A 25,000-nucleotide genomic window follows, 5' to 3' on the forward strand; every position below is an offset into this window, starting at 1 on the left:
CAAACAATCTCCAACGCTGGCAGAGAGATAGAGAGAGAGAGAGAGGAGAATGAAAATCTAATGGGCTAAATATATGAAATGTCGCGCTGGCCCAGGGGGATAGAGGCCGCAGTAAGGGGGCACAGGATATGAAAGTAGAGAGGGAGAGAGAGGGCTAAGGATAGAAAGAGAGAGAGAGAGAGAGTGGTGAAGAGGAAAGGATTTGCCGGCGGGTGTATATATCGCGCGTCCGGACTCTTCCCCGGCCACGGAGCCCGACCGGCAGGGTTAACCGTTAATTTCCGACAGGCGACCTCGCCGGAAAGGTCAGAGGGGGAGAGCCTGGGGGCTGAGGAGAGGGGTGTGAGTCTGTCGGCTCAGAGACACCACCGTCCTCTCCATCCACCGTACAGGAGCAGACAACACCTGTCTGGGTCGCTGTTAACCTCCTCCCGGGTCGTCAGCCATCTTAAGTGGCTGACATTTTAATGTCAGGTGTTAGGTTTCAAAAGCCTTTTAGCGTTTAGCGCCAACGTCGAGCCACATACTAGCCTCTGTACCTCTTTCGCGTTACCGCCGACAAAGTTGTTTTGCGTGAGTGTTTTTCACGCGCGCTGCAATGACTCCCAACGAAATGGTCCCGCGGAGACGTGAGGAGTCTTGTCCGCGTCTGTGTGATGTTTGAGGTCCATTGACGCCTCTTGAGAGCGGCGAACCTGTGACCGTTGAGTTGTTGAGAGAGAGAGAGAGAAGGCTATAGTATCTCTCTCTCTCTCGCTCTCTCTCTCTCCCCCTTACATCGGCCCCTATATGTTCAGCCCAGAGAGACGCCAAGGCAGGAAACTCTCCAGGAAACAGGATATTGGGGCTTTCCAGGTGTGCGTGTGTGTGTGTACGTGCGCCCCTGCGTGTGTGCGTGTTTGTGTGTGTATGTCTGTCCCCCATGAATCAGTTAATGGTTCACACAGTAGAGCCCCTCTTAAGACGTAAGACAAACAGCTGGGGTGGAGGGAGAGAGGCCAGGCCTCTGTCGTTTGGGGTCATGACCCGTGTGGTATGACTACGGTTGACTGTGCACAGGTCAGCCAGCAGCTGTATGGCTGACAGGGTGGGCAGTGTATACGTGTGTCCAGTCCCAGACTGCCCCCCCCCTCCCCAATCATCTCCTCCTCTGCTCTGCTCTGCTCTGACGCTGTATTCATTTGTTGCTCGGGAACGAGGAAACTCAGACATTTCCCACTCTGCAACTCCTGTACCTCTGAGAATTCCCAGTTTCCCTACCCGGAGCCATCTCAGGATTAGCCTATAGGAAGCCCTACGCAAAATCCTCAACTAAATCCTGGTGGGGAAACTCTGAGAGTTTCCGAGGAGCAATTGAACGCACCGTTAATCCCAGAGTCTCAGACTCTTAGACATACTATCCACATGGAAACTGAATGTCATCAAATGTCACCTGCTGTATAAAGATGTGTGTTATCCTGATTTGACAGGAATTTTACATTTTTGAGCTTTTAGGATACTTTTCCGTTTCTTTTTTTGTTTCTTTGTTGTGTCGATCACATCCCTGCACTTCACATGAGCTGTGGCTGCACGTGGGTCATCAGGTTGATCGTCAACACTTTGTCTTTATTCACAGGCATGGGTTAGGGCTATGAGTTGAGCTGTATGTCATGACCATGATGCCTGACCAGTGGTGAAACATCAGAGAGTCCCTCATGTTGAAATGACTCTTGTGTGTGCGGCAGGATTCAGGGGTCTTGGGAGCTGCTAGATTTGTATCAAATTAAGTCAGGCCCGCACACTCACGCTTCGCCACGTATCTTTATTTAACAAACTAAGACATTTACATTTACGGCATTTAGCAGATGCCTTTATCCAAAGCGACTCACAACAAATACATTTGTTTAAGTAAGTGAATCATCTATCCATCAGTCATCATAAGATAAAGTAATCAATGCTCGGACCAGCGGCCATAGGCAGTCACAATGCTAGAAGAAGGAAAAATAAAAAAAAATAAAAAAAATAATTAAGAGGAGAGAAACTTGTACAGGGGGGTAGTGGGGGTGAAAAGGTCTTTAGGAGGGACCGTTAAGATGTAGCCTGAAGAGATGGGTCTTCAATCTATGGCGGACAACGTTTTAATCCTGCAAGGGTCTTGGTCAGCTGCTTGGTTTGGTCATTGATTCTGTTGATCCACAACCCTTTTTAGAAAGGTTGGAGTACATGGACAGTGCTACATATACTGTATGCTACATAAGAGATGTCCCTGATGGTGGATAGCTTCCCTTGATCCCCGTCTAATAGAGCAGGGTGTGATCCGACAGTGTGTTTTCCCTGTCCCAGTGGAACAGGGTTGTGAATCGTGGGGATTGTGCATCGGTGCTACGACCAGAGATCACACGCTGTTAATACATTTTATTTTTTTCTTTCTCTAAACCTAATCGCTGATCCTCCTCTGCGTTACAGAGGCATTTTCCCTTCCCCTAATTCCCAAATCCAGGCAAATCCAAAGGTATTTAATAATACTTTGCATCTGTGTACCTTGATTGAACTATCAAATTCAAAGCTATTTGGGTTGCATTAGTATCAAGAGCACACATTGCTATTTCTGCTATCTGGTTAATATCAGACACGGCCCAGTTGGTTTGGAAAAGCTTTTCTTTTTCTATCCAGCGGCTTAGGAAATTGGATTGTATTGTTCTCAAATGCAGAATGCTTTTATATGCTTTTAACAGCGGAGGGAGATATGTGTAATAATTTGGATGGCAGCCAGATTGTTGTATCGGCCCTGTGTTTGTTTATAGTGGAATATCAATCACCAGTGTTGGTATCTCACTCATCTGGTTAAAACACGTCCCCACCTACTAATAACAATACTTCTCAATAGTAATCCCCCTCTTATTACAGTGTACCATGCACTTAGAACTCCACACAAAAATCCAATTAACATCATTAAAAGCATTAAACCAAATTATCTATAATTAGACGTTTGCCATTAAATTAGGCATGGCAACAGTTGGCTCCTCTCAGCGTGGGCCGGCAAAGCCAGAGTGTAAATGGAGTGTAGATGGAGTGGGCCCCACAGAGAGGCAACCACTATCTCAAACACTGCAGTTCTGGTAATTAAAAAAAAAAAAATTAAAAAAAAAAAAGGCAATATGAACACTCTAAAACAGACACACAGCGACAGAACACACACTCTCACACAAACTGATGGCGCGACATTGTGCCGGAATTTATTCAACAGAGCATGTTTTGACACCTGTTCAGTCGAAAATAATTGAATTGCAAATGGAAAAGAAATACGAAGCTAAGTATCAGATGTCACAAAAATCACACTCGTTTAGTATCGACGACGGCGCCCGCGTGCCTCAATCATTAATTGAGCCTGTTTGACCGCTCATTGGCCGAGCACATGAGAGAGTGGAGGATAACGCTGACAGCGTAGCGTGTGGCACCTCTCACCCCGGGGTTAAGCAGCGGAGATGTGAATAAACACCTAAGCCCTGGCCATTTGTGGGGCTTGAAGCCCGGCCGCTAAACAGAATGGAAAAATATTATATCAGATTAGTGTGTATTAAGGGGAGCCTAAAGACTATATTAGTGTAATCCCTCTGTTTTACGGCAGGGCTTCCTGGCGCGGCTCAGGCTGGGACACACAGAGGCAGGGTGCTGGGGCCAGGGAGACGGCCGGATTAGGGTGTAACTGAGAGGGGCTTAATGGCATGGGCAAGGACGGGCTGGGCTAGGGTAATAGGGCAGCATGAGAGAGAGCTTTCACTCTCACTCACACACACAGATGAATGCATTTCTACAGTATATGCGTTATTGTGTAGTCTGTATATATGAAAATAAAATCGACCAACTGACAACATGCAGATACACTCACCTACTCACATTCTGGTGGTGTACTTGTTCATACAGTACATTAACTCATTTAGTGCCAAGGGTGAATGAAGTCGCCCAAATTATCAACATTCTACAGTGCCAAGGGTGACTTTATTCACCAAAAAGGCATACATTATGATGATTTTGTAGCCAATAAAAGTGCTAGGTAAATAAAGCATAAATACTTGGCTCTCTAGGTGGTGAGTGTTCCGGAAATTCTTTGGCAGTTAGTGAGTTAACAACACAAACACATCCACCCGCACAACATTATGCTTTTGGATTCAGCCTGATATGTAGTGTGCGTGCGTGCGTGCGTGCATGCGTGCGTGCAAGACCTGTTGCTGATCTCATTGTTGATCATATGCCTTTTCTTTTCCAGGGCCGATGAGATCGAGGTGGTGATGTCAGACCTGGAGAGAGCCAATCAGGTGAGTCCCCCATTTTAACCCTCACTACTTTCTATAATGTTTCCTGGCACTGGGATGTGCTGCATACATACATACGACAGACATACAGACATATTTACATGTTTACTTCAGCTGAAACCTGTCCTGCTGTCTTGTCCTGCTGAAACCTGCTTGGTACAGTCAGTACAAGTTCCAAATAATTGAAACTATGGAACATAGACAAATGAAATGAAAATCTATAGGGTGGCCAGATGTGCAGGCCACTGATCGGAAAAGACAATGTGTTCTCAATGTACTTACTGCAACCTGGTGAAATGAAGGCAACGTGAACGTGAACGAAATTGGCCAAAACCATCCCCATCGTCAGACGACCGCTTTGACTAGAGTCAGAGTCCAGCACAGAGTGCCTATTAGAAGCGCCATAAGAGTGCTCTGTAGTCTGTGACTAATCTGGCTGCTGCTGCTGCTGCTGCTTCTATCTCCAGCCGCGACCCCCGTTAATGTATTCTCCACATCCTCCTTAGCACAGAATCACAGCGCAGAATCACAGTGGTGATTAGGCAATATTTACACTGAGACGACCCTTTGATTTCTGCCGAGAACTTCCCGGGCCCACGATAATGAGCAGCCGCCCAGTAATTACTCTCTATGGGGTTTTGGGGCTTATAGAGTTGAAAAACTGTTTTTTTGTTTCTTTTTTTCTTTTTTTTTGGGTTAGTATCAACAATTATCAAGTTATTTTGTTATCTTGGTATTTATAGAACTTCCTATACATAGGGGGAAGTTAGCATGTTTTATTTATGTTTGCTATTCGTTGCGAGTTCAGAGGGACCTGATGGTAATAATGTTTATGTTCCGTTCCATGCATTACCATGAGCCCGTCCTCTGATTTCTACCTCCAGCGGCCTCCCCTGACAGACAGTGTCACTTGCCTACACAGACAGACTGGTAGAGGATGACAGACACACAGCTAGCTACAGTGTCACACAGGATGACAGACACAGAGCTAGCTACAGTGTCATACAGGGTGACAGACGCACAGTTAGCTACAATAGAGTACAGTGTCATACGGGGTGACAGACACACAGTGTACAAACAGTACAGTACAGTCAGCTGTGACACTCTGGGGTGTCGCCTGTTACCAGCCGTCATGTTCCCGTCCTTCTCCTCCTCATCCCATCTACGGATCCACACTCGGTGTGCGTGTGCGTGAGTGCGTGTGCGTGTGTGTGAGTGAGAGAGTGTCACTGTCACTTTGTTCCTGTAATCACCCCTCTCATCCTTCTCAGCACAGACACACACACACACACTCCTCAGATCTGCTTGCACAGAGACAGAGAGACAGGAGGTTGAGGGATTTGAGGGGGGGGTGGTGGGGCGGTAAAATCACCAGTGTCAGCCCACTATAGGAAATATTTCAGTCACTCCACTCGTAATGGCTGTGCAAATTGCTGCTTCGCTCTGTCAAGTCGTAGAGCATTGCATAAGCATTTCCCCAAAAAATGAACATTGTGTATACCAATATGTATGGGCCCGGCTATGCAGCATTAAAAGAACACGCAACACCTACATACATACTATTACTATTCTTTGATTTGTTGATTGAGCATCATGTTAATAATGTCACTCAGGTCTTCTTGAAAGTATTTGACACATTGTCAGTTTTGGGACTATTTTTATTTCTGTTTCCATTGTACCGGGCAAACTAGACCCAGTGCAGTTTAATTTGAAAGTAATTGACATTTGTATTTGACCCAGATCTGATAAGCACTTACAGATTACGTATTGTTTTAGAAAGTTTTTGTATGTATGCAGTGTATTAGTATATTGTTTCATGATATGTAAACATACGTTTTCCTACATTATGATATTTCCTGTGACATATGGATATGGTGTATCAGTGGATGATTACAGTATGATTAAAATATCACTTTAATCATTTTATTAAACAATTTAGGTTTCATTTTCAGTGCTTTTCCTGTCCTTTTCTCAGCACTCTCATTAAAGAGTGATCACCTCGTTTTTTACCAAGCAATTAAAAAAGGGAGCTGGCTTGTTAGAATGCTAATATAATCACCCCAAACAATTATTTGTCATTATATTAAATCGCATCCTCATTACCCCCAACTTTTGGAATAACTTAGCCGTCTGAAAAATGTTACATCTCCATAATTCCATAAAGATGAAGGCTTTAGCTCCTGATCCATCTAAAGGTTGAATGTTTAAGCACCTTCCACATGTAATGAGTGGCTAGGATGCACTTGTGCTTCTCCCACTTATTTTCTCATGTTGTTCAGACATACATAACTGTAAGAGAAATGGCTGTAGGTCTCAAGTTTGTACTCATTTCTCTATCTGTGAGGAATGTGTGTGTGTGTGTGTGTGTGTGTGTGTGTGTGTGTGTGTGTGTGTGTGTGTGTGTGTGTGTGTGTGTGTGCGTGTGTGCGTGCAAGTGTATGTGCAAGTGACCTGAACTCTCACATAAAGCATGTATTCATGTCTCATGTCAATAGGGTATTTTGGTGAAATGGTACAACTAACGATGTATGTGGGTTCTCAAGGATGTTGGAGTCCTACAGTGATTTCTGGTTCAAGTCAGTATATGACGGTGAAGTGTGGGATAATGAGACTGAATCTCTCTCTCTCGGTTGTTTCACAGAGGGCAGAGGTGGCTGAGAGGGAGGCTGAGGCTCTTCGAGAACAGCTGACGTCGGCTAACAAGTCCCTACAGCTGGCCACGCAGATCCAGAAGGCTCCTGACATGGTACGCTCCTGTCCCCATCAAACTCACAACTCACTTATTGACATTAATATTGGGGATATGTGGACACACGTCACTGGAAGTTGTCTCAACATGACTTCTAGTGAGCTGCTACAGTACCTGCATGTGTGTTTTCACTGTGTGTGTGTGTGCGTGCGTGCGTATATGTCTGTGTGCGTGTTCGTGCGTGTACGTGTGTTCATGCATATATTCATGTGTGTGTTCATGCGTGCGCTCCTGTGCGTTTTACCCGCATGTGTGTTCACATGCTCGTGTTTGTGCGTGTGTGTGTGTGTGTGTGTGTGTGTGTGTGTGACACAACAGGAGCAGGCCCTGGAGGTGCTGTCGCGCTCCAGTCTGGAGGTGGAGCTGAGCGCCAAGGAGCGGGAGGTGCTGCAGCTGGCGGATGACGTGCAGAGACTGCAGGCCAGCCTGGCCACCGTCAGGGAGATGACCGCTTCCCAGATCAGCCTGCTGGAGCAGCAGCTCACCACCAAGGAGTCCACGCTGAAGGTGAGTCCTCCCTCAACACCTCGGGTCCCGTCTCAAAAACGTCCCCTTTTCTTCAGGTTCCTCACTTCCTCCTCCTCCTCCTCCTCCTCCTCCTCCTCCTCGCCTCCTTCTCAAGACTCTTGTGGGCTGGGGCGGTCCAGCGGGTCTAGCACCACGGCCTACAGTGCACACACATATGCCCATGTCGGCAGGGGTTCGAATCTGGCTCTAGCCCTGCTGATAATACCCTCTCCTTCTTACTTTACTGTCTTTCTCTACTCTGTCTCTGTCCAATATTTGGATTTATTTTTTTAAATACTGAAAAAATATGCAAGTGGGACTGCCCCAATCCCAAAAAATAACCTTTAAGACTTATTGTCAGCACCCACATTTCATGTCAGCTCTTTAACTGTGTGTGTGTGTGTGTGTGTGTGTGTGTGTGTGTGTGTGTGTGTGTGTGTGAGAGACCAGGATTTCTCACTCTTCTCACTTTTTTTTGCTGGACCAACTATTTGTCAGGTCTTAACACACACCCACACACACACACACACACACACACACTACCCACACACACACTACCCACACACACACTACCCACACACACTACCTTACAGCACAGACCGATCATGAGCAGCATTATTATTTTACAACTCAAAACACATCAGTACACGGTGACTCACCACGCAGCTCTCCACGTCACACTAGTTTTGTTTGAAGCCGGTTCTGCGTGGTAGCGCTCACACACGGGCCCAGCGTTTAAGCCTCGACTGACGGCTCTTTGTATGCAGGGAGACTGAGCAGAGATGTCACAACCAGTGAGCTTTATGCACCGAGACTGTCGGAGCTCCTCCATTTGAAGTTTTGTCTCGACAAGTGTAGCGACATCGTAACGTGTGTGTGTGTGTGTGTGTGTGTGTGTGTGTGTGTGTGTGTGTTTTTTTTTGTTTTTTTTAGACCGCACTGTCTAACGGAATAAGGAGCCGAATCTGTCTGTACCCTCATGAAATGCACTGAGCCATGTAGAATGAACATTGCTAATGCGATGGCTCTCAGCCAGAGAGAACACACTTTCAATGAGTACTTCCCAATGCGATGTACCCCTTTTTTTTTATTTTATTATTATTATTTATTTATTTACTGTTTGTGGATGTGGGAGCCATCGTATCTTTGTATGCACAGCAACGTGCCTCCTCTCAAGTGGATGCTTTCTCTAATTTACCCAGGTGAATACTTTCCAACTTCCAAGTGTTCCACAGGCGTAGAGACTCTATACGTGGATTTCTTTCCTGGTGCACTGAGTCCACTTTATTATCCCGTTACATTACACTTCGCTTAGGCCCTTCCCAAGTGTGCACTCCCAAGTGGCCACTTGCTTAGTGAGGGTAACGAAGTGTCTCTCTCTCTCTCTCTCTCTCTCTCTCTCTCTTCTGTTTCTCTCTCTCTCACACACACACAGCAAATGGAGGAGAAGCTGCAGGAGCAGGCAGACTACCAAGATGTGAAGAAGGAGCTCAGGTAATTTAACCCCACCCCTTCCCCTCCCCTGCTCCCCCCAGTCACCCTCAACCACAGGCGTCAGTTCAATAAACCATACAAATTAACCGCGACAAATTCATTCCTGCCTCCGAGCTTCAGAGTTTTGGATGACACAGAGCACGAGTCAAATACGCAACCAAAAGACCAAGCCTTTTGGTCTGGTCTATACACATTCAGCCTAATGCTTATTCGGACAACCTGCCAACCCACCCTCAAGACTATCATTAACCTTTAGATTTATCCCCTTTAATGTGGACACACTGAGCCACAGTCTCATTGGCTAAGCACTGCTCCCTGCATATCAGAAGCAGTGCGTTTGATTGGATGGTGGCGTCTTGCATTGGACCCTGGCCTTTATTTCTTGACTATCTGATTGGGGACGAGTTCAGATCTGGAGATGGGATGCTGACATGGCTGTGCACTAGACCTCCATAAAAAAGGGGTATGAACTGGACACTGTCTCTTTAATGTAAGTTGACGATTTTATGGATTTCTTTCTATCGAGTGAACTGCTTTTGAACACATTCTTTAAACACCAACAGTTGCATTTGTCAAATGTATTGTGTACAGTCAGTAGTGAATTGTGAAGGGGAAAAAAATGAGGAAAATTACACCCATAAAATATGACCGCCATTTTATTTTCTATCCTCTGATTTCTGATGGATTTGAAACGGTGTTGTGCTGTAGGCAGTGTTCTTGTGGTGGTACCTTATATAGGCTCTTGCATTTCAGATTCAACCCCTATAAAAAGACCGCAAACAGTAGCTTCAGTTGTCTGGTGTCGAGACGCAACTTATCTCTGTTCAAGCCTGTAATGAAAGGGCTAACTGAGTTAAGATTGGCCCGATGATAAGCCTAATTGGACGGCACTGCCCATGTTAAGAGACCGAGTTTCTTGCCAGGATTTAACCATCTTCTCCACTAGTCGAAGGCAGGGTCCGTCTGGAAATTAATGTGGTAACTGGATTTTAGGCATGATATTCCCAATTGGAAGTTCTAGAGCAAGTATCAGTGAATGGCCCTGTTTGTGAGAGTCTCCAAGTCACTCTGATGCTCAGCCAAAGAACTGTTTGCGGGAAATTGTATTGATAGCCTGTTGTCCCCAAGCAAAGCATTCCATTCCTAATAGTTTTACCACTCCTAATAGTTTTAAAGTGTCTTTATTTGCATCAAAACCTTTTTCATAGACACTTTTTCCATTAAAGCTAATATCACCGGCAATCCAATTGACACCAAACACATTATTGAATAACCTATTTTAATTACTGTGATTGGGTTTAAGGACTTTATTGCATTATCAGATTTCGATGGTTGGAGGGGAGTGAAGGACTTGCATTGAGCTGGCCTTCTTTGGAACATGTTGCTTTGCCTCTGCCTGCTCCTTATTTAGAGGGACTGGGAAGACTGCTAGTCAATACTTTTAAGTTGTGGTTTGGTGTAAATTTGTGATCTCCCCCTTTTTTAAGTCAGTAATCAAGCGGTCCATTTCCCCTGGTTTTATCCCCAGTTTCTTCAAGTCCATGGAGTTTGGGTCATCAAACTGCTCTTCAGCTCAGGTAAGAACAGACAACAGAAATGTGACTTGGATTTGATTTGATCATTTAGAATGATCAAATCAAACATTTGTTGCAGTGTAGTTGTTTTTACATGGTTTTACATTGCTCTCTCTCTCCCTCCCTCCCTCCCTCCCTCCCTTCTCACTCTCTCTCTCTCTCTCTCTCTCTCTCTCTCTCTCTTTCTCTCTCTCAGGACTCTAAGCCTCTGGAGGTGTTGTTGCTGGAGAAGAGTCGAGGCCTGCAATCTGAGAGCTCCTCTCTACGCCTGGCCAACAGTGAACTGAGTGGTGAGTCTCCCAGACACACACACACACACACACACACACACACACACACACACACACACACACACTGTAGCTCAGCTCACATCTCTTAGGCTAACACGTGTTTGTGCCTGCCTGTGTGCACCCCGAGTACAGTCATGAGTACAGTCATATCAGCGTGTGCCAACGTTGACCAGGTTATAACATTAGTCAGAGCATATTTATTTTTGATTTCCTTAATCAGAGTAACAGGCCAGCCAATGAGATGTTGGCAGATCCTGGGGACACACCCTCAAAGCCAACTTAAGTGTTTCTTTTTGTTCCACATGTCAAGGTCTGATACATGGGCTGGAACAGAACAGGACTGAGAAGTGTTTAGTTTTTTTTCCCAGGGCTGATCTTTGTTTTAACTGATTGGGCCAAATCCAGTGATGCATGTAGCCCAAGGATTCTATCATCGATCTTCAAGCCCATTTCACCCTCTCTTGTCACGACATGCTAATCCGCATACCCCATATTCAGCTGCCTTCCACATACAACCACACACACACAGACACACACACACAGACACACACACACACACAGACACACACACACACACACACAATAACACAAACAATCACACACATTCCTGAGCACTTTCGTACTTTTCATCTGTTAAGTTTCCATGTCTAGAATCATCAACCACAAGGATATTTGCAGAGTCTCCTCTGGGGGGACAGGCGGTGGGGTGGGGTTCGGGTGCTCTTGAAAAGTGAACACATTTTTGAAGCAGATGCTACCCCTGTTAAATGGTGGAAAAAAAGTCAAAAGGCTTTTTTCATTTGCCTTTATCTGAGTTTAGGCTGTGTGTGCCAGGGTGATTTAGACTTAAAACAACACGTAGTCCCTTTGTTCTGTCAGTTGGCTTCAGGGGTTATAGACAGGAAGTCCAGTAGGCAGACAGGAAACAACGCCAGCTATCTCCGCCAACAGAAGAAGAGCTGTTAGAGTAAAAGGAAAGACCGTTATCTCTCAAGAGGAGCTTTTAAAACAAATATAGTCACACTTTAAAAGAACTAACGTATCAACTGTTTCCATTGGCACGTTCCCCACATTTGACAAAAAGAGGTACAGAGAAGAGAAGAGATCTGTCTCGCCCTACATGTTTAATGGAGTTGAATTATATGTTTTAATACAGTCAGTCCACTTGCACGATTAAGACTGAAGTACTGCTTTGCACTCCTCGCCTGGAGTTTCGTTTTATCTCATCTTGAGGATCAGTCTTTTTAGAGAGAGGGACTTACGAGGTAATGTTCCCACCGAGCCCATTTCACCAGGGGCTGAGGTTCCTTGTTTTATCTCCATTTATCTGAACGCCTCGACTCCTTAGTGTATTCCCTCAACCTGTCTGCAGTACTGTAGCGACACACCTATTCATGTTCAACCGCTTGAAGTGTTTTCCATTGCGAAGAGAAGTAAACTCACAATGGTCTCTTCACTTAAGTCCCAAAAAGTTTATTTTACCCCCCAAACTACCAGAGTATGACCTCTCCAAAGCATTACCTAACCACACCACTGGCTATAGGGTGAGGCTAGGCTACGATATACACAAACAGGTAGAGATGACTAGCTGTGTTTTGAGGCTACATCTCATCTTTGCTGGTTAAGGTCAGTTTGTTGTTGCCTACCCTGGGCTGTTTGCTAGCGTCGCCGATGCGCCCACACAGACAGATTACAGCTGTGCGTGCCGGAGAGGGGACACACACACACACACACTCACTCACACACACACACACACACACACACAATGCGGGGAGGATCGGGGTGTGTGTGTGTGGGGGGGGGGGGGGGGGGGGGGGCACAGGAGTTCATAGGCTGGAGGAGACAGAGTGATCCAGTATGTTAATGAAGCCCAGTTTTCCCCCTCTTCCCACTCCCCCCAGTGTGCCCTTTACCACTCAGTGCACTTGGCCGCTCAGGAAATGTCAACCCAATTGGCTGCGGGTCTACCCATGCCTTACCCACCCTCCAAAACCAGGCATTTCATTTGTATTCGTAATGGGACCCTTTTTTGTCTAAATATATCATGTTAATGTTAAACCCAAGGCTCTGTTTGGCCAACAGGTCTGACTGCCATCCTACTTACTTCATCCTCATTAGATGTTTCACTTTTTGTATGTTAATAAATGCCACAAGGGTGTAATCTGTTTTACAATTAGAACATTATTTTGTATAACTGATCGTCTGTTTTACAATGGCTTCTTTTGTATGCTGGGTATGTATGGAACATTATTTGTGCCACAATTCATATACAAAACAACCATAACGAATCTTGAATGTTTAACCTATATGATAACAAATGGTAATATCAGTCTATAAAATGACCACATTGAATCTTGAATGCTGAACACATCTATTAACAAATGGTCGAACCATCGAATATCTATAAGAAAATCACCACACGTCTAATAACAAATGACCACATTGAAACTTGACAAATGACCTAGTTAAATATTTAAAAAAAAACAGTAAGCACAAGTAACCTCCAACTGATCGGTTTTCATCCGTTTCCATTCAAAAATCATTGTGGTTGTTATTTACATGAATTTTGGCACAAATCATGTTCCATAGATACAGAGCCAATATCCACTCCCTAAAGACAGGCCACTGTGCTTTAAACATTAATTGAATCTCACAAGAAAAAAGTAAACTATTTCTATGAGTACATGGAAGCCATATCTATTACTGCTGCTGAACTACTCCAAAATATGGAAATCCCAAAGCTGACTTGAGTGGTGGCCTGAGGGAGCTGAGATGTGGGGGGAAGGTGAAGGAGGTTAGGCCAGGGAGACGCACACAGCAGATAGCAGGTAACCCAGGCACCTCTGCCTGTGTCCATATCCTGTGACATGCCTGCCAGACGCCTCCCTTCAACATGGCTCAGTGTTGCACTGTAGCCAGGAACCCTACTGACAGACACACACACACACACACACACACACACACACACACAGAGACTGCCTCTCCACTCTTAACGTTACACTAACGTTATACAACCCTACTGCTCACTGCTGTCTTTGATGGAGAGAGTTGGCTGTGGATTAAAGAAGAATTGTCTCACTGAACCAACCACTCACCACCAACACTTGATCCAGATCTCTTCCTGTTCTTGAAGGCCCATGATGGATTGATCATAGGGAAGAGGCACCACAGTAGATGATTTAGTCCTCCAGGAGGCGACTGCATAGAAGCATACTGTAGACCTGAAGTTCCTTATGACAGTAGTAGGTTTCGGTATCATCTTGAGCATTTGAATGTTTACTATTTTCTTATTCTATTATGTGTTTGTTGTTGTTTTGTCTGACGTTGCCCTTGTTTGGTGTTTTGAACTAACGTTGTTGATGTCTCCACGATGTATTCAATGCGTGCTTGTCCTCTCTCACAGGTGTGACGGGGCGAAAGGTCAAAGAGTCATCCGAGGGTCAACAGCGTCTACCCGCCACGCCCATGGGCACCAACCTGCAGGGCTCCCCGCCCCCTCCCTCCTCCCAGCTCCTCCTGCGCACGGGCACTGCCTCCGATGCCATCCCCACCGCCGCCAACGGCACCCACCACTTCTCCCCCACGGGCGGCTGTGGCCTGGGCGGCCAGGACTTCTTCAGCCCCTCCTCGCTGGCCTCAGCGGGCACCGCCTTCCCCCTGGCGGGCAAGGTGGCCCTCAACTCCCTGCTCCAGCGTCAGCTCATGCAGACCTTCTACTCCAAAGCCCTGCAGGACTCGGTCTCCGCCTCCGGCCAGGCCCTCCTCTTCTCCCCCGCCCACTACCCCACCCCCACCTCCCTCTCGGCCAGCCCCCTATCCACCCATCAGTCTTTGCAGTCCCAAAGCCAGCACCCGTCGGCGGGTAGCCCGGACGTCAATGGTCTAGCCCCGTCGCCTAGCCAGTCGGAGGGGGCCGGGAGCGCCTCAGAAGGCGAGGACATGGATACCTCCGAGATCGCGCGGCAGGTCAAGGAGCAGCTGATCAAGCACAACATCGGCCAGAGGATCTTCGGCCACTATGTGCTGGGCCTGTCCCAGGGCTCTGTCAGCGAGATCCTGGCCCGGCCCAAACCCTGGAGCAAGCTGACCATCCGGGGGAAGGAGCCCTTCCACAAGATGAGGCAGTTCCTGTCTGACGAGCAGAACATTCTGGCACTCCGCAGCATCCAGGGACGGCAGAGAGGTGAGATCATGTCTCTCTCACACACACACACACACACACACACACACACACACTGATATACAGTCAATGAGTGTATACACACACACACACACACACACACACACACACACACACACACAGCATCCAGGGAAGGCAGGAAGGTAAGACTGAGAGGGAGGAATTTGCTTAAAGTGTTCAAAGTCTCAATGCTAACACACATGCACAAAAGTTGAAGCTGGGATCCTAGTGCACTATTCTCACACACAAACATAGTTGAGCAGTGAGCACAAGTGTGAACACACACATCTGGGAGGTTTCTCTGTTTTCAGATGCTTGTCATCCCACAAATTCCAGCTCCAAGGCTTGAGGAACTGGATGTACTCAACCACCGTATCAGCCTGCTTCTGAAGTCAGTGTACCAGCAATACTGTAGGCATTCTGTCTTACTGTAGCTTCAGTGGTTTTCCTTTTACAAGACCAAGGGACTATATCTGTGTCTTCTGATGCTTAACATTTGTTCAAAGTTGTTAGAGCCCACCGATACAGCTCAGGGAGTTCCTCAGGTCAAATCTAATCAAATTGTATTTGTCACGTACATCTCATACAGCCGTAATAGAATAGTGAAATGCTTTGGAATCTTGTTCCTCAATCAACAACAATCAACAAATCAACAATACAATATTATATAGCATAATAAAACAGTGACAATAGTAGTGCATAAGGGTGTAGTGTAATTAGCAGCAGTAATGACTGTAATAATAACAATAGTAATACAATAATACAATCAGCCGAAGACAAACTTCAGGAGGTCATAATTCAGTGTCTTTAAAGGGGTAATCTGGGATTGGAATATCCATGTTTGGGCTTTTAAATTAATGATATATAGCCATTGATTCTTGAAAAATATACAGTTAGCAGCCTTACCCCATCAGAACGCAAAATATAAGCTTGTTTTACTTCCATTGTTTTCAACAATGTAATTGTAAACCAACACTGTATAGTTTCAAAACATGGTTAAAACAGTTATTTCTTTGTCTCATGGATGGTCAGTCATTGCATCCAGAGCATCTATGAACATGAAATTGAGAGTGGTAACATTTCTCCAGCCCCACCCCTCGGCTGTTTACCAAAAAAAAGTGTGGGGGTGCGCGCTTTGTTGTTGTTTGAATCCCAGATTGTCCCTTTCACAAGCAGAATTTTCCCCATATCTCTGTGGCCATAGCCCGGTGTTTCAGGCTTTTACCTTGATGAATGGACATCGATCCTTATCTCTTTGTCGCTAGTCATGTAACCGGCTAAAACGTCCAGATTAACCTCCACAACATGTTCCCTTCCTGCTGTTATCGCCCCTTGTCTGTCATCGTAGAGACCGTCCCAGGAATCAAATGCCTGAGAAGGAAGAGGGAGCATTTAGAAGCCAGTCTATCAAAATGTCATCTTCACATGCGCCACTCAGGGCCTGGGCACTTAGCGCTGTCGGCCTCCCTGCCTTTTGATATTGATTTTGTAGCAGTCTTAAACGGCACGCTGCTGTGGAACACAGCTCTGCTGTTGAGTTAGTGAGTGGGAGACAGACTGATCCTATCAGATTGCAGGGGGGAGATTTTCCTGATGTGTCTGAATGGGCACATCAACGCCATCCAAACAGCAGTCAATAACATGCATGTCTGGACAGGCAGTGGTACGGAGAAGAGTGTGTGTTAGTGTCTTTGGGCACGTATTTAGAAGTGTGTACTGTTTATGTGACGTGTTTTCAGGTCTCTAAAAAAATATACATTGTAGAATTCCAATACAATGAGCCCCAGGCCCAATTTTTCATTTCCATTTTTCTCATTGAAATCTTGAGAAATAACTTCACCCGGCCAGTCTCAGATTGAGATGTACAGTAATTACAGTATGCACTGCAACCCATCAAAGACTTTGCTTGTATACCCCTGCTGCTGCAAAGCCTCATTTCTCACCCCAAACTGCTCATGACTAATGAAGACACTCTCACAAGCAATTACATTGACTATGAGGCTGATTAGAATACGTGGCTTCTATGAAATTACTCCATATTTCTCCTACTCTATGTCTCTCCTGGGCTTGTCTCTCCCTCTCTCTCTCTGTCTGTCTGTTTTTCTTTCTCTCTCTTTCTCTCTCACTCTATCGTTCTCCCTCTTTTTTCTCCCTCTCTCTGTTCTTCGGTAAGGGAAGGAGACATTCTGAGCCTCAAGGTCTCAGCTTGCATACGGCGTCTGAGACGATAACCAGGCGCGAGCGAGACGGACGTGAGGTTTAGCCAACGCATCCGCAGTCTCGTCTCTCGTCGTGACGTGGCAAGGTCCCACTTGGCACACGGGGCTGGGGCGGCGTTCTGAAAATTGGTGCTGCGGGCGAAATGTAGTTCCTCTCCGTGTTAAAGCAGAGAAGGAAACGGAAGAATGTGCTCACTGTCGTTCTCGCTCTCTCCACTCTTGTCTATTGTGCGTGTTTGGAAGAGCTTCAAGGACTTTGGTCTGGCAGCCAGCCCCGAACCTGTCTGCCGAAGGGGGAAGTTAACAGAATCATGTTCGGCAGAACACTAATGCCGTTTGTATGCGGTGGAGTCGCTCTCGATATGTAACAGGTCTACTATGATCATTTATGTTTTCAATAACTGAACCCACAACCCATGGTCTGGTTAGCCCAAATTCCCATCAATGTCTATTGCTGAAATATGCAGAGTTTTGATTGGTGGTTGGAATGGTAGCTTAGAACAACAACTCAAGGGTTTTCAGGAGGTGGGTTAAGTGTTTTCAAGGAGTATGTGTACTGTGCACACAAGCATTGCCTTGTCACATACCATTAGGTATTGATTTGTCATTCATGTTTTTTTCCCTCTGGTTAGATGTTTGATGGATTCTAGGTTTCAATCCGTTACTTCCGGGTTTCATCCTGTAGTTTGAGTGAAGGGATGTTACGTCACCATTGGGCTTTTCTCAGATTTCCCTAACTTAAGACTTCTGGTAACGACGATGAGGGGCTGGTCTAGTGACTGTAGATCCATAGATCTGAGACCCTGACCACCTCCTCCTCTTCCTCCACCTCTCTCTCTCTCTCTCTCTCTCCTCCATAGAGCCTAAATGCCTACACTCTCTGTAAACAAAATACCAGATTTCATTGAGATAAAAGATTTTTTTTTAAACGTAGTGACGTTTCGGTGCAGGCGCCCCTGACACTTACCTCTTATCTGTTCGCCGCTTGTCTTCCAACAGAGAACCCAGGCCAGAACCTGAACAGAGTGTTTCAGGAGGTTCCGAAGCGAAGAACCGGCTCCGAAGGCTCCTCGAGGCCAGGTCTGTTCTTTGCCTTCCCTATCGTGGTTGGTTTAGTGTTTTTGGTTCGGCTTTTTTTCATTGTCCCCAATTTGTTGTTGTAAGCAATTGTAAAAAAAAAAAGAAAAGAAAAAAAAGTCACTCTTACCACTTCTGGCCTGGAGTCTGGTTGAAGAGCAGGGAGGACGGTAGAGGTTGCCACTCACCACAGACACAGGGGTCAGATTGTATTTTCATCCACCTAAATGGTTAAGGTTTGGATTTGGGGTTGGGTAATCTGATCCCAGGGGGGTTGGGGTTAGGTAAACAAGGCAAGGGTGAGGGTGCACTGTTTCGGCCTATAAACCAGTCCAAACCAGCCCACGCAATCTCTCTCCCAGTCTGACATCAGGGCGAAACCTCACACGTATAATTAAGCCTTTAAAAAGCTCCTTTATATGCCGTAGTATGTACTTTCCCTAAGCCCAGGCTGTGTTTGAAGCGTTGTGAAAATGACCCGGGGTGTGGTTCCTACATGCTGTTTGGCACTTCAGCAGGCCGCATACACAAAACACTTTCAACCCCGCTTTTTTATAAGCGCTGGTGGCCTTGACAAAACTGAAAAACAGAAGTCCTTAGAAACACAAAGTAAAGTCATGTGTCCCTAGTGACCCAACAGCTTTGCCCATACCCCGTTAGGCTGGGTGTGTGGGTGGTTGGGTGGGTGGGTGGGTGTGTTTGTGTGCGTGCGTGCGTGCGTGCGTGCGTGCGTGCGTGCGTGCGTGCGTGCGTGCGTGCATGGGTGCATGTCCTGTACGCATGCACGTGTGTGTGTGTAAGGTCATGCTGGATCATACTGGGGGGGGTGGGGGGGGGGGTGTAGTGCTTAGGGAGTGTTGTGCCCTCACCCTCGCCCTTGCCTGGGTCAGCCCCTTTTAGTGGAGGATTACTTCCAGTTCACCCCTTGTGTGCCCAGCTGCCCCCCCCCCTCTCTCTTTCTCTCTCTCTCTCCCTCCCTCTCTCCCTCTCTCTCTCTCTCTCTCTCTCTCTCTCTCTCACACATGAGCAAGCGCGACCTTGCCCAATTACTCTGGGCACTCACTCAGGACAAATGAGACCGAGAGGGAGAGGCCCGATCGGGAGCGTCCGCGTCGGCCTCCCCTCCATGTTTAACTCCAAACACCAATTAGCCTTCTCCTTCAGAAGCCCTTCCAAAACACCGGGTCTTGTGTTTCTTATGGAGCCTGTCCAAAGTCTGGTTCCCATTGTTGCGTAGAGAGAGAGGGGGAGAGGGAGAGAGAAGCTTCTGGCTGCTGGTCTCGGTTCTGTTCTGTTCTCCGCTCATGAGGAACATGTGTAGCCGTGGCCTCTTGTGTTAACAGGATTGAGCTGTGTTGTAAATGGGACCCCAGGGGAGGGCTACTGACTACTGCAGACTGGTGGTGTGCCAGGGAGGGGGGAGAGAGGGAGGGAGGGGGTCGTTTTTATGTCAGAACTCAGTGAAGGAGAAGCCTGCTGTAGGAACACATCACCTTTAGCCCTTTTTGTTGTCAGACAGCAGACAGTCAGAAGAAGTGCTCACACTCCATTGGCTCAGTGCTTACGTGTGTACTGTGTGTGACTGGATATGATCCCACTGACTTATTGCACAGAAAGTTGTAGCTCCCTGAGGACATAGAAGCCCCCTGTTGTTCTTATATGATTGTCGTCACCTGTTGTTGCACTTACTATATGCTGGTAACACTAACATAATAAAAAAAATATATATATATAAAAAATAAAAAAACATTATCCATATCAAAAGACTGTACAGTATACCTTGTTATGGCTATACCCCTGTGACAAGTTAAAAAGGAGATAATCTGTCTAGTTAGTGTACATAACATGAGTCTTATCCACCCCTTGCCAGTGTCCTTCCCGCCGGTGCAGTCAGTTTGACCTCCGACCTTTGTTTGTGTGTGTGTGTGTGTGTGTGTGTGCAGGTAACATTACCACACGGATCCGGACCCCAGAGAGTGGCTCAGACGAGGCCATCAAGTCCATCCTGGAGCAGGCCAAGAGAGAGCTGCAGGTCCAGAAGGCTGGTGAGGGAATCTGCTATCTCTCTTTCTCTCTCTCTCTCTCTCTCTCTCTCTCTCTCTCTTGCTCTCTCTCTATCGATCTCTCTCCGCCTTTTTCTCTTTCTCTTTTGTGCTCTCTATCGCCTTCTCTCTCTCTCTCTCTGTCTCATTGTTCTGACTACCTGATAATAAAGACCTGGGTCAACTTTCAGATACTTGAGCTGAACCCAGGGGAGTGCAAACTCTTCATGGCCAATGCTTTATAGGTATTAGACATGTACAGTATTTGACCCAGGTCTGGAGCTCCCACTACATAGTGTTAAATGGCGTTGTGTGGGTGTGTGTGTGTGTGTGTGTGTGTGTGGGTGTGTCTCCATGAGTGTGTGTGATGGTGTGTGTGTCTGTCTGTCTTCGTCTGTTTGTTTGTCTATTTGTCTGTTTCTGTTTAAAGATAATTGTTTGTGTCTGTCAAAAAGAGAAAAAAACTAAAAAAAAAACTGTGAAGTAGTCCATTTTTCAACGTCATTCATTGGAGATGTTGAATTGTCAATTGAGGAAATGCCCATTATGAATCAAGTGAGGAATGCCCATTATTTCCAATTAAGTCATGCAGTTGACTGCTTTTAAATTCAATGACCCTCCCAGACCAGCTGCCCAGTATTGTCTGATACTATCACTCATCTAACCCCAACCCTCACACCACACTGCATGCCCCTTTACAGGAAATGAGTGTGATGGTTTCAGCTATTAGATTTCCTCCTTAGTGTTTTTGTCCTGCAAAATCCATACAGTTGATGAATGCAAAACGGAAATAGACGGCTCAAGACAACACAATGGTGATCAGGTTACAGTGACCCTTAAAGTGTCTCAAATCAATGCCAATTCCAAATGGGACCTACAGTGCAGTATGTACCAATTCACTGTTAAAAGAGGGGTGCAGAGGTTTGTATGATGGTTTGATTGACAGGCTGTGGCCCCATACCCCCCCATTGAAAATGTATAAGAGCTGCCCTAACTCTAACCCACCCTCTCAACGCTGTGCCACCCACTACAGATGGTGTGGAGGAGAAACAGCGACGAACAGGGTACCCCAGAGGCATGGGCAACTATTTCGCAAAATATGCACAAAGTCTCAGACTCGGTGAGGATATGTATTTGACCTTACACACTGTGTGGCCCCCACACCGAGGAATACTACAAGCGCAATGCAAGACTGTCCAAAAAAAATGACTTGTGCTTTAATTGTTTGTGAGGGGGGGTGAGAAACTTTCCACTGGAATTTGACCATAGGGTTATATCTGAGGAAGTAGCTGAACTAAAAGAACTGTTTATGAACTTCTTTCAGTTCTTGATAGCAGGACAGAAAATCAAAGGCAAAAATGTGACCTTTTCCAAACGCTTTCATTGATGGGGGAAAAAAAAAAAAAAAAAAAAAAAACACAAGCGGAAATTCTCTTTATTGTTTTGGCTGCTCCATTATCACACACAAATGAAAAAAACACACCACACCGAAATCAACTGCTTTTCAATGTTTTCGAATTCACCTTTGTGTGTTTGCACCCTATAGCATGGCCTGACGGTGATGCCGCTAATCTAACAAAAGTGTGTCTCTCTCTCTCTTGTCTTTCTTTTCCCCTACAGTCGACTCCTCCCAGCCCCCTCCCTCCTCCAGCTGCGGGGCCATTGGTGTCAGCAGTGGCTCCAGCTCTGACGAGACCATCCGCTCCATCCTGGAGCAGGCGCGCAGGGAGATGGAGGCTCAGCAGGCAGCGTTGGAGCCCATCCTCAAGGCCTCCTCCATGGGCCCCTCTGACCTGGCCCTGCTCTCCCCCAAGCTGCTGGGGGCGCCCCCGGCCCTCACCGCCTCCTACTCCCCCCTGGCCCTCTCCCTCAAGAAGCCCTCCCTGCCCCCCTCCTCGTCCTCGCCCTCCTCCCTGCTGGACTTCCACTCTGCCATGGTGAAGAAGGAGGGGGGGGAGGTGGCCCTGGGAGATGGAGGAGGCGGAGGAGTAGGAGGAGGAGGAGGAGGGCTGCTGTTGGACGGAGGGATGAAGCAGGGGCGGGGCTCCTGGAGGGACCAATGGTGGAGCAGCATGCACTCTGGAGGGCGGGGAGTGTCGGCGAGCGGAAATGATGACACGCGCAGTCAGGAGGACAGCAAGGAGGTAGAGTAGACGCCACAATACCCACCCTCTGTAGCTCCAGGTAGACATGGTCCCTAACCACAGATTTAAGGTCAAATTCCCCCCTAACCCCCTTATCCTAATCCTAACCGCTATGGGAGTAAAGGACTATATGACCCGGGGGCCAGTGGTTAGGACCAATGTCTATCTATCCCCCAACAATCTAGGGTCACATCACAACATTCTGATGTCTCCAGATTCTTTCATATCACCATTTACACAACATCACTCATGAAATAACGCCATTCATTGTCCTAAGATGGAACTCTGCATGCTATGTGCATGCTTGATTTATTTGCTACTTCTCTTGAAACTACTGAGATTTGGAACTGCATAGTGTCGTTGTTCTGGTCAGTGGACGTCAGTTGAGTTACTGCGTGCAGCTCATTTGAGCTTCCTTGTGTGTTGAATACATTTGAAAGTTGATATTTGAAGGTGCCATTGATGTAGACAAACACCAACAGAGGGCCATTGTCAGTGTTCACGGGTAACGTACTGCTGCACCTGTGTGTGTTTGTGTGTGTGTGTGTGTGGGTGTGTGTGTGTGTGTGTGTGTGTGTGTGTGTGTGTGTGTGTGAGGTCTATGTCGACACTGCACACCGGTTTGGCCACACCACGGAGACAGTCTGCCGCGTGTCTCCATCAGATACTTAAGCTATCAACTTTCACAGACTGCCCCGACCCAGCAACATGTGGGAGCTAAGTTTCTGTCTTCACAACATTGACAATCATCCCCATTCTCCCCATACCCCCCCCCCCCCCCCCCTTCTCCTGCCCCATACTCGTCTTTTCTGGATTCATCCAATGGCAGTGTCTGTATCCCCATTCCCTTTTGGTTTGGGAAGAGCAGCGCCCGCCCCCCCCCATTCAAATAGCAACTAGTCCTTTAGCCCAACTTTACCGTTAGCGACTAGCCATGAGCACCCTCCCTCCGCAGTAACTGTGCCCTTAGCGTTTAGCAATTAGCCATTAGCGCTCACCACCACCACCACCCCCCCCCCCCCCTCCCCCCACTGACTGTGCCTCTCTGTGTCTCCGCCAGAAGCCTCCCCGGCTGGCCGGCTCGTCCTCGGCTGCGGCCCCCTCCTCCTCCTCCGCCTCCTCCCTGGACTACTGGAAGGACTGGCCCCGGGCCGAGTCCCCTTACTCACAGGCCGGCTCCGAGGCCAACGCCCTGGGCCCCAGCCGCGCCGACACCCCCCAGAGCAGCCCCTCGCCCCTGGGGTATACCCCCAGCCTGGGCCCCGGCCTGGGGCCTCTGTTGGTCCCCGGTGGTGGTGGTGGCGGTGGTGGTAGTGGTGGCAGTGGTGGTGGTGCTGCATCGGCGGGGGCAGCAGCCAAAACCCCCAAGCCGGTGGTGGCTCCTCTGACGCCCGAGCAGTACGAGTTCTACATGTACCAGGAGGTGGAGACAGGGGAGCTGACCACGCAGGTCAAGGACAAGCTGGCCAAGAACGGCATCTGCCAGCGCGTCTTTGGAGAGAAGGTGTGAGACAGAGAGAGACGAGACAGACAGACAGACAGACACAAAAACACCACAACACTTGTTTCCCGTTCACGTAGTGCCAGTGTAGGGTGAACAGTCTTGACCACCCCCCCCCCCCCTCTTCTCTCGCCGTATTGCTACCTCCTCTTCCTCCTCTTCCTCCTCTCCCTGTGGTTTCCGCGTGGCCTGTGTTACTCTACGGTCGTGGAAGGCCGTTCAGGGAGAGGTGTCTCGTTGAGGTCATCCTGCTTTTAGTGGGGCAGCGGGCCAACCAGGAGTCCACTCACACAACCTCCTTAATAGACTTTCGAAAAAACTAAATCAATATGTCGTTCAGATCTCAGTAGTTTGACGAAAGTGCATGGTGTTTTGTTTTTTTTGTCTGTGTGTGTGTGTCTGTCTGTCTGTCTGTCTGTGTGTGTGCCTGTCTGTCTGTGTGTTTTTGCATGCAGGTGGGTGTGTGTGCACATGCTCCCACGTACAATAATGACCTTTGTATTGACTTTCCTGTGACTCCCTCTCCTGCTGTTTCTATACAGTAGCTCAGGGCTCCTGCTGGCAGAGTAACACGATTATATACATTGGAATGTGGTTCACCTTGAGTGTGAGCTCAGGTATATTAAGTGTGTGTGTGTGTGTTCCAGGTGCTGGGTCTGTCCCAGGGGAGTGTGAGTGACATGCTGTCCCGGCCCAAGCCCTGGAGCAAGCTGACCCAGAAGGGCCGGGAGCCCTTCATCCGCATGCAGCTGTGGCTCAACGGAGAGCTGGGCCAGAACGTACTGCCCTTACAGGGCCAGCCGCAACTAGGAGGTACACACACACACACACACACACACACACACACAAAACACACAAAACACACATACACAACTAGGAGGTACACACACACACACACACAGACGCACACACAACTAGGAGATACACACAA

The 25,000-nt window shown here is 47.4% G+C and overlaps 1 protein-coding gene across 1 annotated transcript in view; it reads left to right on the forward strand.

Moving 5' to 3' along the window:
- Positions 1-25,000, forward strand: part of cux1a (cut-like homeobox 1a) — a 153,463-nt gene that overhangs the window by 102,391 nt on the left and 26,072 nt on the right. Inside the window, exons 9-22 of the mRNA XM_083693742.1 lie at positions 4,247-4,295; positions 6,934-7,038; positions 7,360-7,548; positions 8,984-9,042; positions 10,571-10,619; positions 10,813-10,906; positions 14,310-15,089; positions 18,305-18,385; positions 20,326-20,427; positions 21,458-21,544; positions 22,045-22,568; positions 23,629-23,810; positions 23,892-24,072; positions 24,717-24,882. Of these exons, the coding sequence (XP_083549868.1) occupies positions 4,247-4,295; positions 6,934-7,038; positions 7,360-7,548; positions 8,984-9,042; positions 10,571-10,619; positions 10,813-10,906; positions 14,310-15,089; positions 18,305-18,385; positions 20,326-20,427; positions 21,458-21,544; positions 22,045-22,568; positions 23,629-23,810; positions 23,892-24,072; positions 24,717-24,882 (2,648 nt within the window). The remainder of the gene's footprint in view (positions 1-4,246; positions 4,296-6,933; positions 7,039-7,359; positions 7,549-8,983; positions 9,043-10,570; positions 10,620-10,812; positions 10,907-14,309; positions 15,090-18,304; positions 18,386-20,325; positions 20,428-21,457; positions 21,545-22,044; positions 22,569-23,628; positions 23,811-23,891; positions 24,073-24,716; positions 24,883-25,000) is intronic.

The sequence above is a fragment of the Argentina silus genome (genome assembly GCF_951799395.1).
Source record: "Argentina silus genome assembly, chromosome: 2".
Taxonomy (NCBI): domain Eukaryota; kingdom Metazoa; phylum Chordata; class Actinopteri; order Argentiniformes; family Argentinidae; genus Argentina; species Argentina silus.